At 45.8% G+C, this 15,734-nt stretch overlaps 1 protein-coding gene across 1 annotated transcript in view; it reads left to right on the top strand.

The window, feature by feature from the left end:
- Positions 1-15,734, top strand: part of UST (uronyl 2-sulfotransferase) — a 276,736-nt gene that overhangs the window by 178,375 nt on the left and 82,627 nt on the right. The window contains exon 5 of the mRNA XM_003790259.3: positions 5,943-6,096. Within this exon, the coding sequence (XP_003790307.1) occupies positions 5,943-6,096 (154 nt within the window). The remainder of the gene's footprint in view (positions 1-5,942; positions 6,097-15,734) is intronic.

The following is a 15,734-nucleotide window of genomic DNA, read 5'->3' as shown; positions in this document are numbered from 1 at the left end:
GCTTCCAAAGTAACTTTAGGATGCAATGTTTGGAAAAGCTCAACCTTCTGATATTCACAGTATTCCTTCCAATACGTCTTAGATCCACACGTTGGAAAGACTTAGGACAGACCACAGTTCAATTTGCCCCCTCCCCGTGTTTGTTTTCTAAGCTTTTTGGAAGTGGGGGGTCATTCTTTTTCCCATCTACATCTCCCTTCACCTTCCCCCTCCCCCCCAACAACTGGGCTCTTGCAAAGAGACTTTAAGACATTTTGCCTTCAGAGCTCAGTGTTGTAAAAATAGCCCCAGTGCGTACGAGAGATACCAGTGGGCCAAATAACTTCAGCCACCACTTCTCGGCACCTTTTTCACATCATTCTCTTTTCCTCCCAGGAAGCCCCTCACCTTCCTCTGTTTCCATTTCTATTTTATCCGAGTATCTCAGCGGGTGGCTCCAGCGCTAACACTAACTTGCAAAAACACAAGAGTCCAGATCCATCAGTCACCCAAGGAGCAGGTGGGGTGTGATGTGCCAGGGAGGTGTTGTGGGCACACTCTCTCCTCCTCGCCATTGAGATCTTAGTTACTGAGGGGAGGAATGTTTTTCACATCAGAAATTTGTAAACAAAATCTGTCCCTCCTGGTGGTGGTATTTAACAAAAACAAATCAGATTCTCCTAATTTCAGAACTCACTTTGGTTTGTACATTTTATTCATGAATGTTGATTTTGTTTTTCATTCTTATTGGCAAAGCAGTCCATTTTAATACTATGCCCTTTGAATATTTCATAATGTGACTGAAGCCTGATGCTTTGAAGAGAACATCAAAATAAAAATGGTAGCACTATGTCTACCTCCTTAAACACGGCACAAAGGCGGCATTTGGGAGTGAGAGTTTTCTCTCTGTGTGTCCTGTGACAACGCTGTGGGACTCCTGGCCCTCCTGGCAGGGCACTCTCGCCGTCTTGTTTCTGCCTTTCTGTCCCCAGTGGGTAGATCACTGCCGCTGCACAGCCCACGCGCTGTGTTGGCCCCTCAAGGACAAGTGTAATCTGGACTTTCCCTCAGCCCATCCCATCCTCTGTTTATTCTGTGTCCTGTCAGCCACTCGTCCCTCCCCCATGTATCTCAGCGTCCCCCCACCAACTGCTTCCACCTCTCCTGCCTCAGGACAGGCCAGATAGCAGACATGCTTGTGTTCTGTGATGGGGCAGAGAAGACAGAAGTATCTACTGCCTGGGTGTGAGGTCAAGGCAGACCCTGCCCTGCCTGGCTTGGGCCTGCCCCAGTAACTGCCCAGGGCTCCCCTTGCTGCGAGACAGGCGTGTTCTCAGAAAAAGACCCTTGAACCCCTCCCAGTGTGAGGTGATACCGTCCTCAGATATCTCCTCACGCTGCCCCTCATACGATTGTATCTTTTTTCATGATGGCTTCCTCTCACCTCCAAGAGTCTTCCTCCCTCACTGACAGGGATGAAAGCTTGGGCCTCTGGCCTGTGGTACTTTTCATCTTTTAATGTAGGTAGCAACACACACACATAACCGCTACATCCAGGCCAGAGAGTAAAAGACTTTCAGCAGAGGGTGGTTGGGGAAGAGGAAAGGGATTTGTTGTTGTTGTTGTTGTTTAATGGATACAGACTTTCAGTTTGGGGTGTTGTGAGAGTTCTAGAGATGCGTAGTTGTGGTGGTCACACAACACTGGAAGTGTACTAAGGGCCATTGACTTGCACACCTAAAAATGGAGAAAAGGGTACATTTTATGTCATAAATATTTTACCATGATTTTAAAAAAGAAGGAGAAGATGCACTTTTAAAAACTGTTCCCTGTTGTAGGAGGAGGACCAAACAGTCTTAGTGCTCCAGAATGCTTCTGGTCTTAAGTCTTGATTTAAGATACGCAGGATTTTTTGATTGTATAGAAAGAATGCCTTGAGCACTTTGATGAAAGTATACCTGGATTTTTTGCTCAAGTGCTTGGTGTAGCTGTTAAAGAGGTGACTGATGCTGGCGTGTTGGCTGAAGTAGCAAGATGGGGCAGAGGATGTTGATGAAAACGCTCAGGATGAGATATTGAGAAATGCCTCCCCCAGAGGAGAACCGTGTAGTTATTATTTCCAGTGAATTCTGTCCTGTTCTTGATCTTTATCTTCTCGTTAAAAAATAATCAATAAAAACAAAAATTAAAAGAATATGATCAGTTTGCACTCACAGAGGTGATTACATAGTCAGTAAATAATGACCTGGGAACAAATGTCACATTAATTGGTAGGACCTGCTTTTTTAGGATGGCTTAAAGGAGAGCTTCAACTATGCAGTTGTAGTTGTGGTGACCAAGGGACAGAAGGTGTTTTGTTAAGGGAAAAACAAAGTATGCCCCAACTTTCTGCTCTCTAGGGTATGCACAGCCCATGGGATCAGCTATCGTCACCACAATTTTTTAGTGCTCAAAAAAGACCAAATTATAAATTATAAAATGAAGGGCAATAAATCTTAGGACAAAAGCCAAAGGAAGTTTTAAAAGAAACCAAAAAAAAAAAAAAAATAGTTCAAGGAATGAAAATTGAAGCTGAAAAGGCTAAAAGTTGTAGGAGCACACGAGAAGCTAATCCTTTGTGTCAGATGGTTCAGATAGAAGGAAGGGTGCATAAAAGGAAGATGAAAAATGTTGGCTGGCGTAACAAAGACTCCACCACTGTCAGGTCGACCAGTAGGATGGATTCACAGGGAGGCTGCAAAATCTTCTCTCAAGAGTTTTAAAACTAAGCCGGAATGTTTTGGTGCCTGGGATGGTAGGGTACAAACTATTAATTTTCCAAATTTGAATTATAATTCCAAAGTCCAAATTAATCTGGAAATTGTGCTTTAGGTTACATTATACAAACAGCAGCAGGTCATCCACACTCAGTATTCTCACCCTGAGAATGGAGTCATCAGTAAACAGAAGGTTCAGATAACCCAGACGCTTATAAGGGTGACCAAGAACTCTGACCTGAGTTAAAAAATACTGGTCCTGAAAGAGGATGAATGAGCATGAGGAGAACACATGGTTTGCTCTAATGGTGTGGTGGTCTGGCCTCTTGTATAACTGGTACACCATCTGAAATTTTTCCCAGTTTGAGCAATAGGGGTGTATACAGAAAGGATAAGGAGAGCTGGCAGCCTGAAACCATTATTACTACTGCCTGTTTGAACAGGAGAAATAAAGATCAGACTCCTCTCTCTCATCCTTAGAAATTTCTAGAGAGAAGCTATCATATCATCTGAAACAGAACCATAAAGTTATTAAAACTTCTGTTTTGGAAAATTCATCTGGAAATTTTGCGTTGGGTTATATCATACAGATAGGAGCAGGTCATCCATAGGAAACAGGCTTTGTCAGGCCTTTCATTAATAGCAGTTGATGGGAGGAGGTGGACGGGCAGTGGACAGGCTGAGAACTGTGGGCTAGTGGGAAACTGTACCTTCACTCATGTGGCTGGGGAGGTTCTGCTAATTAGCACCAGTGGTCACTCCTCACATAAAAGTAAAAAGTACATTTGAGGTTTTTAAAAGCATGATGCAATTTTTGCAGGGCTAATTACATTCTTATTTGGTATGCATGCTGCTTCTTCCTAGTCCCTGGGGTGATTACTTCAGTCACTGTGTATCATAGATATGAAAGCCAATTTAATTAAAGGAGGATGATAAGTCTAGGATGCATGTGGTGGCTAGCTGGTGGTGGGCACAGATAACGCCCGGGGCTCCAGTCAGTTGTTCATCCAGATGCACGATGCCACCTTGTATATGTCTATGAACTGACAGGATTTGCAAAGTATCACAAGAGTGGAAAAATACGCATTGCATGTACTCAATACTAATTTAAAACGTGTAGACTAACAACAACATGCACACAGGAAAGAAACACTCAGTTAAATCCAAGAAGGGGGAGAAGGGGAAGCAGGTCCCTTCCTGGTGGGAACCATGGGTGCAGGAACCATGGGAACCTGGTGGGTGCAGATGTATGGCTCACCCGTGGGAAGGGCACAACTACAACTTTGACTTTACCTTACTAATGCAGACAGTGGCACCTGCTTGTATGTGCCCTCACGTTAACCAGAAATAAAAAAGGGGATCCTTATTGGCAAGGCTAGGCTTACCCTTGAGCAGTGTGTTTTCCAACGTAGTAAGATTTGAGGGACCCACAATATCATTCGTACATCCTGGGGCCTGAAATTCCACTGTCATCGTTTTTTTTTGTTTGTTTCTTTGGATTCTTCTCTCTGAAGATTCTCTTTAAAAATGCAGATAAACTGGGGACAGCATTATATGAATTATACCCAGAAAGGATTGGTGACTTGTGATGTCTCCTGTCCTTGGATGACAGAGCCCAGTGATACTGGCAGGAATCTAAGACTGAGAAGCAGACACCTTGGCACTCTATTCTTCATTCAGTCGGCATTTGTTAAACCCCTGCTGTGTGCCACCACTATTCTGGGCTCCTCCTAGCTGCAGAGGCTCACAGTCGGATGGGACAGACAGAAATGTCAGTACAGTGGGACAGAGGGCCTGGGACACAAGGGGTGGGGTGAATACTTGCATAGGTATTAATGGGTGCAGGATGTGGCTGTGGCTCCAGGCTGGGCTCAACTGGAGAGAGGCAGTGGCAGGATCCAGCCAGTTTGTTTTCTCCGAGTTCTTTCTTCTCCCTGACAGAGGCTGGACACCCCCATGAGAAGGTCACAAGGTCATAGGGGTAGCAAAGCCTGCAGCAGCCTCAGGAAGTTGCCAGAGTCTAGCCTCTGCCCAGAAATTGAGGTGCCCTCCCCAGACTCCTCAGGGCCTCTGCTTTTCCAAGTGCAAAGAGATGGGGGCGTGGAGATTGTTGAGAAAAATTTAGCCAATCTAATCACTTTGCCCGAGGAAGACCTTGCTCTTGGGCCAGCACCTGTCTCATCTTTTTGTGCAAGAAATTAAAATGGAACCCCTGGCTGTTTTATTTTTATCTGAAACCACTCCCCATTACTTGTTCTTAATATCCTGTACATTATTACGTTTTGCTACTTACTGCAACTCTGGATATCACCTTTCTGTAATTAAGAGCATAGATTCTGGAGCCAGACCACCTGGGTTCATATCCTGACTCAGTCACAAATTATTCACCTGCTCCCTGTCTCAGTTTCCACAGGTATAAATGCGGATTATTACAGTTACTATTTCATTAAGGTGTTGTGGGGCTTCAGTGAGTTGGTCACATAAAGTATTTAGAAAGGTAAACAGTGCACACTCAATAAAGATTGGCTACCCGGGACCACAGTGTAGAATTATAAAGTAGGAGAACTACACGCGCTGCAGGGCAAGTGCATGCCAAGTTTCTGCATTAGCCACTGGGAGCACAAAGTCCCATAGAACATGGCCCTGTCCCCAGGAAACCTACAGCCATGCTGGGCACAGTGGCTCACACCTGTCATCCTGGCACTTGAGGAGGCCAAGGTGGGAGGATAGTTTGAGGCCAGGAGTTTGAGACTAGCCTAGGCAATACAGAGAGACCCCATCTCTACAAAAAATTATTAAAATTTTAGGCAGGCATGGTGGCATAGCCTTGGGAGGCTGAGGCACAAGGATTGCCTGAGCCCAGGAGTTTGAGGCTGCAGTGAGCTATGATGACATCACTGCACTCTAGCCTGGGTGACAGAGTGAGACCCTGTCTCTAAAAAAGAAAAAACAAAAAGAAACTGATTGCCTAGTGAGAAATCAAACAACATTTTTGTCTCTACATTTACAAAGAACATGGTCCTGCCTGATAGTAACTAAAAATGCCCATTGGGAAACACCACTTGTTTCTTAAAGCGTTCATTGGCACCTTAGCTCATGGGGTCATCCTCTGATAATAAAGTTACCTAGAGGGGAGACATTGTCCACGTAGGCCCTGTTTCCCTGCAGAAGTGCCGGGTTGTAACGAGCTTCATGTTTGTGTGTTAGGTTTGGAGGAGACCAGCCTGTCTACATCAACATCATTAGAGACCCCGTCAACCGGTTCCTATCTAACTATTTTTTCCGTCGCTTTGGAGACTGGAGAGGGGAACAGAATCACATGATCCGCACGCCCAGCATGCGGCAGGAGGAGCGCTATCTGGTAAGTCCCAGGCCTGCCAGGGCTGTTCTCTCCCGGCCCCTGGGAGCTGCCCCCTCCCCGTCCATGGCCTTCCCCCATGGCTCCTCCAGGGAGCTCAGTGTGGAGAGGGCACTTCCTCACGGAGGAAGTTTGGACCAGTGAAAACTTGCTCCAGATGACCCAGCTCCTAAAAGAACCCCCCTCAAGTGATTTTCTAGTCTTTAGTGCTAGGTTTTGAGTCCCGGAGAAGAAAAATGTCTTTCCGTTTGTTCAGCTACCTAAGGCTTTGGTGAAATATTTAGATGGTATATATATTTAAAATGGCAAAAGACCTAATCTTTTTCTTTAAATTATCTATTATGAATATAGCTTTGTGATTTTTATGTGTGACAGGTATGTATTCCAAGTATAGAACCACTTCATAGAGGGATGATGTCTTCTCAAATTATCTATTAATTTTGAATTTTGATTAATAAATGTATGTGTTCTTTTATAATCAGTACCTTCCATTTAATCAAGATTATCACTCAAAGTTCTGATTCAGTCCTAACACTAAGAAAATTGGAACCAAATGATAGCAGAAAATACTGAAAAACCACTGCTATGGAAACAGATCTTAGGAATACCAGTCAAATATTAATGTAAGAGTTCAGGGGAATTCGCTCAAGTTTCTCCACTTTATCAAGCTTCTTTTTTTCCACAGTCCTGTGGCTCATTCCTTGTAACACAGCCTTCTCACGTTCACACAAATAACAAGTTGTAACTGTTAGAGACAAAAGTTGCACAAAAGAAAGAGTAAAAATCACGGTTGAAGTTTTTTAAGCTTATAAAATGTTAAAAGTTGGTGGTGGAAGCAAGTCCTGTATTTTTGAAGAGCTGATAACTGCCTTTATGATGTGACTCAAGAAATTCTAGGGAAATTTCCCTGCCTGGAATTCTAGCCTTAGAGATTGGTAGGCCCCTGTCCAAAAGTAAGCACTGTGTTCTGGAAGGCTCTATGTCAGATGAGCTCAGCTGATAAATGCTTGGCAAAGACCCAGCAGGGTGGCACCAGGCTCCCCAAGGCTGCAGAGCAGAAAACTAGGGAGCTGGGATAGGGAGGAGGAGGGCCTGGGGCAGGGGACATAACTCTTTCACAACCTGGCCCCAGCCTGACCCATTAGAAGGCTGTTTTCTTGTTCAAAGGATAGTTTGTTTATTTGAAAGAAGATGGTCTATTGCTTTTTTTTTTTTTTAATAGCTGCAACTTTTTATTGTATCTCCTTGGTTCCATTAGACCCTTGAAATAAAATTGCTCCCTTTGAGAAGAGCCCGTCCTCATTTTGGCAAGCCTGGGTGGGGAGTTGTTTATTCAAAAGAGGGTGTTGTTTGTGTCTCAGCGGGCCATCGGCAGCTGTGAGGAGATGGCTGTCTCCTCAGCAGGGCTGTGCCCATAGGCCGGTCCTTCAAGGGGTGCTGACCAGGCCACACACACCACCCCCTTGGGAACCATGCACGGAGGCCCCTCCCTGCACACTGCACGCACAGGGCCTCAGGTGCTGGCCTGAACTGCATCTACCAATTTTCCACATTATTCTAGATCCAGTGCTCTGAAGCCCCTTGCTTTACCCAGTTGCCAAAAATGGGGCAGTTCTGCTCCTGGCCCCGAGCCTTGCAGAGCTGCTTAGCATACAGCTGAGAGGAGGCCTCAGCTCTGAGGGTGAAGAAATATCATCTTGTGCTGCCCAGTGATTTGGAAGAAAATGGGAAGTGGGAAGAGATCCTAGGATTTGAGGGCCACTGTCGCTTTACAGGTGTGGGGACAGGCCTGTGTGCCCAGGTGGGGTAAGGGCCCCTCCACTGCCCACTTGGACCTCAGATATAAGGTCTTAGATGTAAGGCCTTAGATGTAAGGTCTCTTATGGGGAGAAAAACCCTGGGCCAGGTTCCCTGCTTTTTAAACAAAATCATTTTATGAACACCGTTTGTCTAACAAAGACGTTGCTGTCATAGCAATTTATTTTCAAGTATTCAAGCATTTTTTAACTATCCCCCGTATTTTCTGGAAACAACTAGCTCTCCTAAAACTCTCAGTTTCTTTCCAAACTGGTTTTCGTTTGCATTTACTGGAAAATAATTTTTAAATAAATTAGTGCTAGTCCAGACAACAAATTCAACTTAGAGTGACCATCACCTGAAAAGGTCGTTGTCTTAGGCTCATTCTCTTTGTCCAGAGCCACTGGCTTCCCAGTAGGGAGGTGGCTGCCTCTGGTTTGGGGGTGACAGTCCTCTGAGCACGCTTGGATGCATCTCAGCACCTGAGACTCTTCTCCAGATGGGTCCAGGTTCCTTTATTACCCGGGTAGGAGACTCCCTGGCACACATACCGTCCTTAATGAGGCTGAATGACTTCTAATGAAAAGCAACTGTCGTAATTTCCAAGCAAGGGAGGCAGGCTCGTTCCTGCCAAAGCCACTCCCTTTTCTACACTCTGAGCTTCCATGAAAGTGGATTTGTTGTGCTGTCATTTTTATTCTGCCAGTTACACATGTGACTCAGTCTCGCGCTTTGCTTAGAACCTGGCCTTAGAAACTCTCCTGGGGAAATATTCTGCAGAGATAGCACTTTGCACTTTCAAACTCTGAAATGTGTCAAGTTGTACCGTTCCCCCCCACCCCCGCTGGAAGAGCAGGAAGAAAGGGGAGAAAATGTTCCCTCCGGCTGCCTCTGTGACACTGTGTATTCTGCTTGGCTGTAAAGCGTGGAAAGTAATGCATATTTAAAAGAAAAGATGCGTAATTTACAGCTTCTTAATTCATAAAGAATTCTGTGAATCATGTTGGCCCTGGTGAATTCTGGAGAAGGCTGAAAATTGGCCAGAATCAGCAGAGGTTTTCAGAAAGCTATGCATTTTAAACTGCTTGAAAGTTTTGGACTCCGAATGTCCTTTAACTTTGGAAGTATACGTATGAAATTCTGGTGTGTGGAAATTTCCACTCTGTCCTGACCAGCCAAGGGTGTCCTGTGAATGAAACCATCATTCTTCTTAAAGAGAGAAAATGAATAAGGGATTTGGATTGCCTGCTTTCTAAATGCTTCAGTAAATATCTCTGCCTTCTAAATCTTGGAAGGTAAGAAAATGCTTTTTATCTCCAACTCTTCCAAATTTAGCTTCTAATTACAAGTCACATTAGGGCCTTAGGGCATGATACACTTTTATTCCTCTCTTGGCTGCCCTAGCTGGGTGACTTGGCCAGTAAAACCTCTCCCAACCTTTCTGGTGTCATCCGGACAATGGGACCATAACATCTGCCAGGCCAGTGTCACAGGGTTGTTGGGGAAGTCAACTTGACATTCTTACACAGAAGTGCTTTGGAAGATCTGAATCTCTAGAACACACTTAAGCATTGATCCTCTCATGCCCTTGGCTCCAGGTGACCTGAAGGCACCATTTTTTCCTATAGACGTGGAACTTCTCCCCCTGAGCCAGCACGGGCTGCTATTTGCAAGAGGCTCAGGACATGTTGGGCCCTGAACCTTCATGTCCGCCTCTGGTGAGGTCTCAAATTGCCTCACTAGACCCTTTCCCTCAGGGAACTTATTTCTAAGGAAACTGCTTCTCTGTGTGTTCCCGACAGCTGGAGATGTGTTTTGATCCCAGCCCGTTGGCATACATTTGTCCCGTGTTTATTTACTTGGAAACCTAAGCTCGCATAGGCCCTGGGTTATAAAGTCATCTGAGCAAAAGTGGCTCCCCCCTGAGCCCAGCGCTCTGCCAGGCTGAAGTGAGCTGTCCAGAGATGCAGCGGGTGGAGGAGCCCCCACTTCAGAGACAGCCTTTGGAGTCCATTTGTCCTGGGATGGCTAAAGCAGGAATCACAGGTGATTTTAGGATGAAAGGCCACCTCCAGAGGTTAGCAAGACCTGAGGGTATCCCTAGGGGCTTCAGGCAAACAGAAGAAGCTGGGTGAGGTAGGGGCCAGGGAAGGAAGAGGGGACAACAAAAGGATTTGGAGATTTTGGAGAGAGGATAGAATGCCACCAGCTGCTGCCTGAACTTGGCTGCCATGATACAACAGTAGCATGTGTGTGGCTTATCACACGGGTCAGCGTGCTTTCCATGGTTATTAGGGCATCCACCCTCACAGCCCCCTGTGTAGGGATTAGCAACCCCCACTGCCCTCACAGACTAGTACTACGAGCTCAGAAAGGCTGGGGGGTAGGGTGGAGGGTCAGACCAGGGAAGGACAAATAAAAGGGGAATTATCAGGAGATACATGGGACTGGGGATAAAAGGCCCACAGCAGCCAAGGAAGACCAGGAAATGCCAGGCAGAGCCAGGCCCCATGGGAAGCACATAAGCCGTGTGCCAGGCAAGCTGGAAGTGGTGGAGAACTGGGACCAGTTCTAGTCAGCAAGCGTGTTGGTGGCCCAGGCTACCCAGGGCTTCTAGCTCCCTCAGCAGCTGACTGTCCCCTCCCCTCTGTCAGTGGCCTTCCCTGCCAGCTGCCTGCTGTCCTCTACAGCTCCCCTTCAATCTCCCGGTCAGTCACTCTGTCCAGTACCTCACAGATCATGTTCAGGGGCCACAGAGACATGTGTCTTTCCTGCTATGGTCAGATGGATAGGACGGGATGTGGCCACCTGTATGTGAAGTGCCTGCACTAGTCTCCCGTTGCCGCTCTGATGATGGATCACACACCCAGTGGCATAACCAACAGAAATTTATTATCTTGACATCCCATAGGTCAGAAACCCAAAATGGGTGTCACTGGGCTAAGCTCAAGGTGTTGGCAGGGCTGCACCCCTGTCCAGAGTCTCTAAGGGAAAGTCCATGTCCCTGCCCACTCCGGTGGTGGACAGAATCCATTTCCTTGTGCTTAGAGAACTGAGATCCCATTTTCCTGGTGGCCACTGGCCAAGGGCCATTTCCATTTTCTCAAGGCCATGTTCCTTAGATCATGGCAGCTGCCTCCATCTTCAAAGCCACCACCTGTGGGTTGAGTTCTTCTCATGCTTTAAATCTCTCCTCTTCCATCACATTTCTCTAATCCAGGTGAGCAGGAATCTCTACTTTTAAGAACTTATGTCATTACGTTGGCCCACCCAGATAATCCACCATACTCTTGCCCCTCTCAAGGTCTATAACTCTAGTCACATCTGCAAAATCCCTTTTGCCATATAAAGGTAACAGGGATTAGGACATAGACATCTCTGAGGTCCATTATTTTGTTTACTGCAATGTCGCCAAGGTCCATGCAGAGGGGGACCAAAAAGGCTGTGGGCAGGACAGGCATCCTGACCTGTGGCTCATTCCACTCAAAGTGGGGGAGCCCCTGGCTGCTCGGCACTGTGCAAGCTTCCATGCAACACTATGGTGTTCCTGCTCCTGGTCTGCAGATCCCACTGCCCAGTCACACATTTTGCTTTTTCTCCTTCTATCAGTGACCCATCCATCCATTACTCATTCTCTCAATAAATATTGATTTAGTACTTCCTATGTGACAGGCACTATGTAGGCATTCGTGGAGGTCAGAGCAGTGAATGTTAGACTGAGAGCTGAAGGGCAAGAAGAGAAGGAGAGCATTCAGGCATAGGGAACAGCAGGTACAAAGGCCCTGGGGCAGGAAGGAGGACCATGAGTGGAAGAACCAGGGGGGCTGTGGCAAGGAGAGCTGAGGAGGGAAAGAGCTGGGTCCGGTGATGGGGGGAGACAGGGGCTGGACCCCAGACAGCTGCCCAGGTCCTGCTGAAGATCCCTGGAAGCCACTGAAGGATTAAGGCATGTTAACAGGGGACTGTTACATTTGTGGGAAAAAATCGCTTTCATTACCACATACAGAGTAGAGAAGGGCTTCAGGTGGATGCAGACAGGCCAGCCGGCCAAGTAGGAGACACACCAAGGACACGGACCGTGTGTGAGGAGCAGCTCCCGGTGGGGTTGGGGGCAGCGGCGGGGAGCATTTACTGAGACGTGTCACTGTCCTTCCAGCTGCTTGCTGCCTGGCTGGCGGTGAAGGATCCCAACGTGATGCCCTAGGCACTGGGGCAGACCATAGCTCAGTGCAGACAGGCGGGAGTTGTTGGAGTTGTCATTGGCTGGGACATGTTTAATTAGCAAAAGAATGATATAGACAATGCGGTATGAGAAATGACACAAGGAAAGAAGTCGGGACAGTTGGGGTCATTAGAAGCGACTTCTCAGATGAGAGAGGTGGGCACTGAGTCCTTAGCGGAGGATACGGACAGGACAAGGTGAGGCTCAGGGTGACGGCAGGAAGGGACTGTTTCAGATGAAGTGACATTTTAGAAAGTATGCAAAAGCCTGAGGGCTCCAGGCTTACGCTGGTGAACGGGCCACGTGGCTGGAGCAGAGGGGCGAAGGGGGTGAGGAGCTGGAGACAGTGAAGCTCTCCTTCAGATGTCCCTGCAGATGCAGGGGTGGGAGGGAGCAGCCTCCCACCGGATGGCTGCCCCGATCCGTTTTCCTGACCTGCTCTCTGGAGGTGAGATCCCCCTGGAGGAGCACCCACCACTGGGGCTGCCAGAGCACAGCCAGGTGCCGGGCGCCTGCCACTGGCCACCTGTCAGCGGAGTTCCTCACTGTTCCTCCCACCCCATGCACAAGTCAGTGGATGGCTGTAGCTGTGTCTCCATGGGGCGCAGGGGCAGGTGGCTCACATTTCCTAAAGTGACTGTGGTTCTCAGCCTCCACCACGAGCCACTCATGGGAGTCACCTGGTGGGCTTTACAAACTCCTGATGCCTGGGTCCTACAACTGAAGATTCTGCTTTAATGGATCTAGGGTGCAACCTGGGTTTGGGGATTCTTTATAAAAAGCTCCACAAGTGATGCCAAAATGCACTAGATTTGAGAAATACCAAGAAATTAACAACCTCCAGTTTGGGCTGTATCCACAGGAGCTGTTTTCACTGAGAGAAGCGTCTCTTCCCATTTGGAGAAAGGTGTAGGCGCCTTACTCTTAAAACTTTTGCTAGGCTTTTTAATTTGCATATTTAATATGCAAATAAATGTCCTTAAAGAGGGCTGATGCTGGAGTGCAATATTTGTTTTATTTAGGAATACTCCATGTATGTCTTAAGTCAGACTTTTCTTTCAGAGTTGAAGTGGATAATATTTATTATCCAGAAATCAAAGAGTATATTATACTCTGCAGTTCAGATCTCATTTGAGGAAGCCATGCTTTAGGCAGTAAAACAGCGAGCACTTTGATGAATAAAATATTTTAGCATATGGACATCTTTCTATTAAGGTTGACAAGGCACTTGGAATTCATTGCTATTGCTTCAAAGAGACATGTGGCCTTCTTTAAATGCAGGCCAACTCATACAAAGATGTAGAAATGCTAAGGAAAAAGATGCAGATGAACAGAACTACACTTTAAATGCAGTTAGGAAATGTCCTTTAAATGCAGTCAAGAAGCTTGCTCGTCAAAGAAGCTACGGGGCGAAGTTTTATGTAAAGTGAAAAACTAATGACTCCATTTATCGGTGTTAAAACTTTGAATTTCATACCCTACACCGGTTTTGCAGAAGTTGGCATACCTCTCTATAGTTGTCCTCAATTGCTTTGCCATTTGTAATATTTTTTCTCTGCCCAACTGTTTTACATACACAGTATAAATTCCCCTAAGGCCGAATGACCTCCAAAAGTGTTCTTCAAAATATTTTGCCAAGTCTGAAGACAGGAAAAGTAAGTGTAAAACATCTAAGAGATTTATTGGAATCTCAGCTTGAATGCTAATTGCAAGTGCTTATGAAAATGTTAATATTAACATGAAATAGCTGGCAGTTTTTCTAATAAATGTAAATTGCATTAGAGAGGGTGTAATTGGAAAAATATTTGCTTCGCTCAGCCTCTCTCAAAACAAGTCTCAGTGATCTCTGGTAGCTGCAGCAGCCTTGCCCTCTAATGGCTGGAAATTGAAGGACAAGACTAAAATGCTCTTGACTGCAAGGAAGATAGAAAATAAGAGGGAATAGATGAACATTGGTCACTATTTTGACAAAGTGTGGGGCATGATGTAGATGTTAGTATGAGCTTATTATTAAAAGGAGACAGCCGTGTGGGGACTGGAGGCCAGGGAGCCAGTTTTGCTGAATGCCTTGGAGCAGGCGTCCTCAAACTATGGCCCACCTAGGACATGTATCCAACCTACTGGCTGTTTTTGCTGCTGCTGCCTGTCCTGCTTAGCAGCCCTCCCGAGGCCTGCAGTCCAGCCCTCCAACGGTCTGAGGGACAGTGAACTGGCCCCCTGTTTAAAAAGTTTGAGGACCCCTGCCTTGGAGGTTCAGGATGATCATGGATAAAAACAGGTATTATTGATTAGTAACCTGCTCTCCCAAAATGCAATTGAAAGCTCAGACTTTCAATTGCATTTCAACTATCTTAATATGTTAGGAAGTTTAAATGCTTAGAAAAGGCATAGAGTAAATTATCAAGCCTGGACACCGTGATGGTCCCAGTTCATAATCATTAAGCACATGTAACAAACTACTTTTGTTCCCTGTTATGATTGACTAGTGAATGTCACAGTATAGAAATAATACCAGTAAATGTGGTTTGGCAGGAATTATTACTGAGAAGTTTGATTTCATCCCATATGACATTTTCATTCATCTTCTGGGAAAGCAGCCAGGATTGAATGAAACAGGTGGGGGCTCAGCTAGCTACAGAATCATGCAGCTTCTAGGAAAAGAGCTCTGTTTCTCTGACCCTAAACCAGATATTCGTGGTTGAATGAAATATTTTTAACGGCAGCCTACACAGTTTCCTGACAAGCGCAAAGAAATGGTTCTGTAAGATACCCAGTCACCTAATAGTTAAGGCATTTGGCCTCCTAAAAAATGGCTCTGCGTTTTATACCGAGGATTACAACGTAAAAACATACTGGAATTGTATCATTGTTTAGCTAACCGTTTCCTACTCACCTCCTTTTGTGTGAAAGAGGACGGTAACATTAGCGCCTTCCATGGGAAGATGGCTGCCCCTTTACCACCTGCAGAGATTTAAGCCCTTATTCCTCGTCTTTGAAATTATCTCTCCTCTTGGATGTGACTTATACATACAGTCAGCAGGTGGATAAAAGAAAATCAAGTTCAACAAGAAAAGGAAGAAATTTAATGACAATAAATCTCAGATATAGTTGATGGCATTCTATGTCTGACTACTGTTACTAAAAACTGCATGAGATTAAGTGACCTAACCCAAGGCAATAAGATTAGCCCAAACTTTCATTACTGCGAATCTTTATTTCCCTGGGTAATTATTACTCAGCGTGGATTACATTTCTTTTTTTAATTGCTCATATATTACTTCTTAAACTTTTCAAATTATTTCTCATATGTTATTTGTGTAAGACTTAAATTTTCAGCTACGACGTAACTTGATAGTAAGACCCGATCTATTTCAATCTCAGTTCTCATCATAACACCCAATAACACACGGGTGTGTGGAGCAACAGTGCTATTTGCCCCTCTCGTCCTCTTGCTTGTACAATTCAATGTATTTTGAAATCTATAATGTGCTGAGCACTGTCACAGGAGTAGCTGTGGCAAGATGGGCACTTAGTACTATTTCCTGCCCCTACTACAAATCTATCACGTGCTGGGCACTGTCACAGGAGTAGCTGTGGCAAGATGGGCACTTAGTACTATTTC

The sequence above is a fragment of the Otolemur garnettii genome, unplaced genomic scaffold (genome assembly GCF_000181295.1).
Source record: "Otolemur garnettii isolate 467f Iridium unplaced genomic scaffold, OtoGar3 scaffold00042, whole genome shotgun sequence".
In the NCBI taxonomy this organism is placed as follows: Eukaryota; Metazoa; Chordata; class Mammalia; order Primates; family Galagidae; genus Otolemur; species Otolemur garnettii.
Note: the sequence above shows the minus strand (reverse complement) of the source record. Positions and strands in the feature narration are given on the sequence as shown.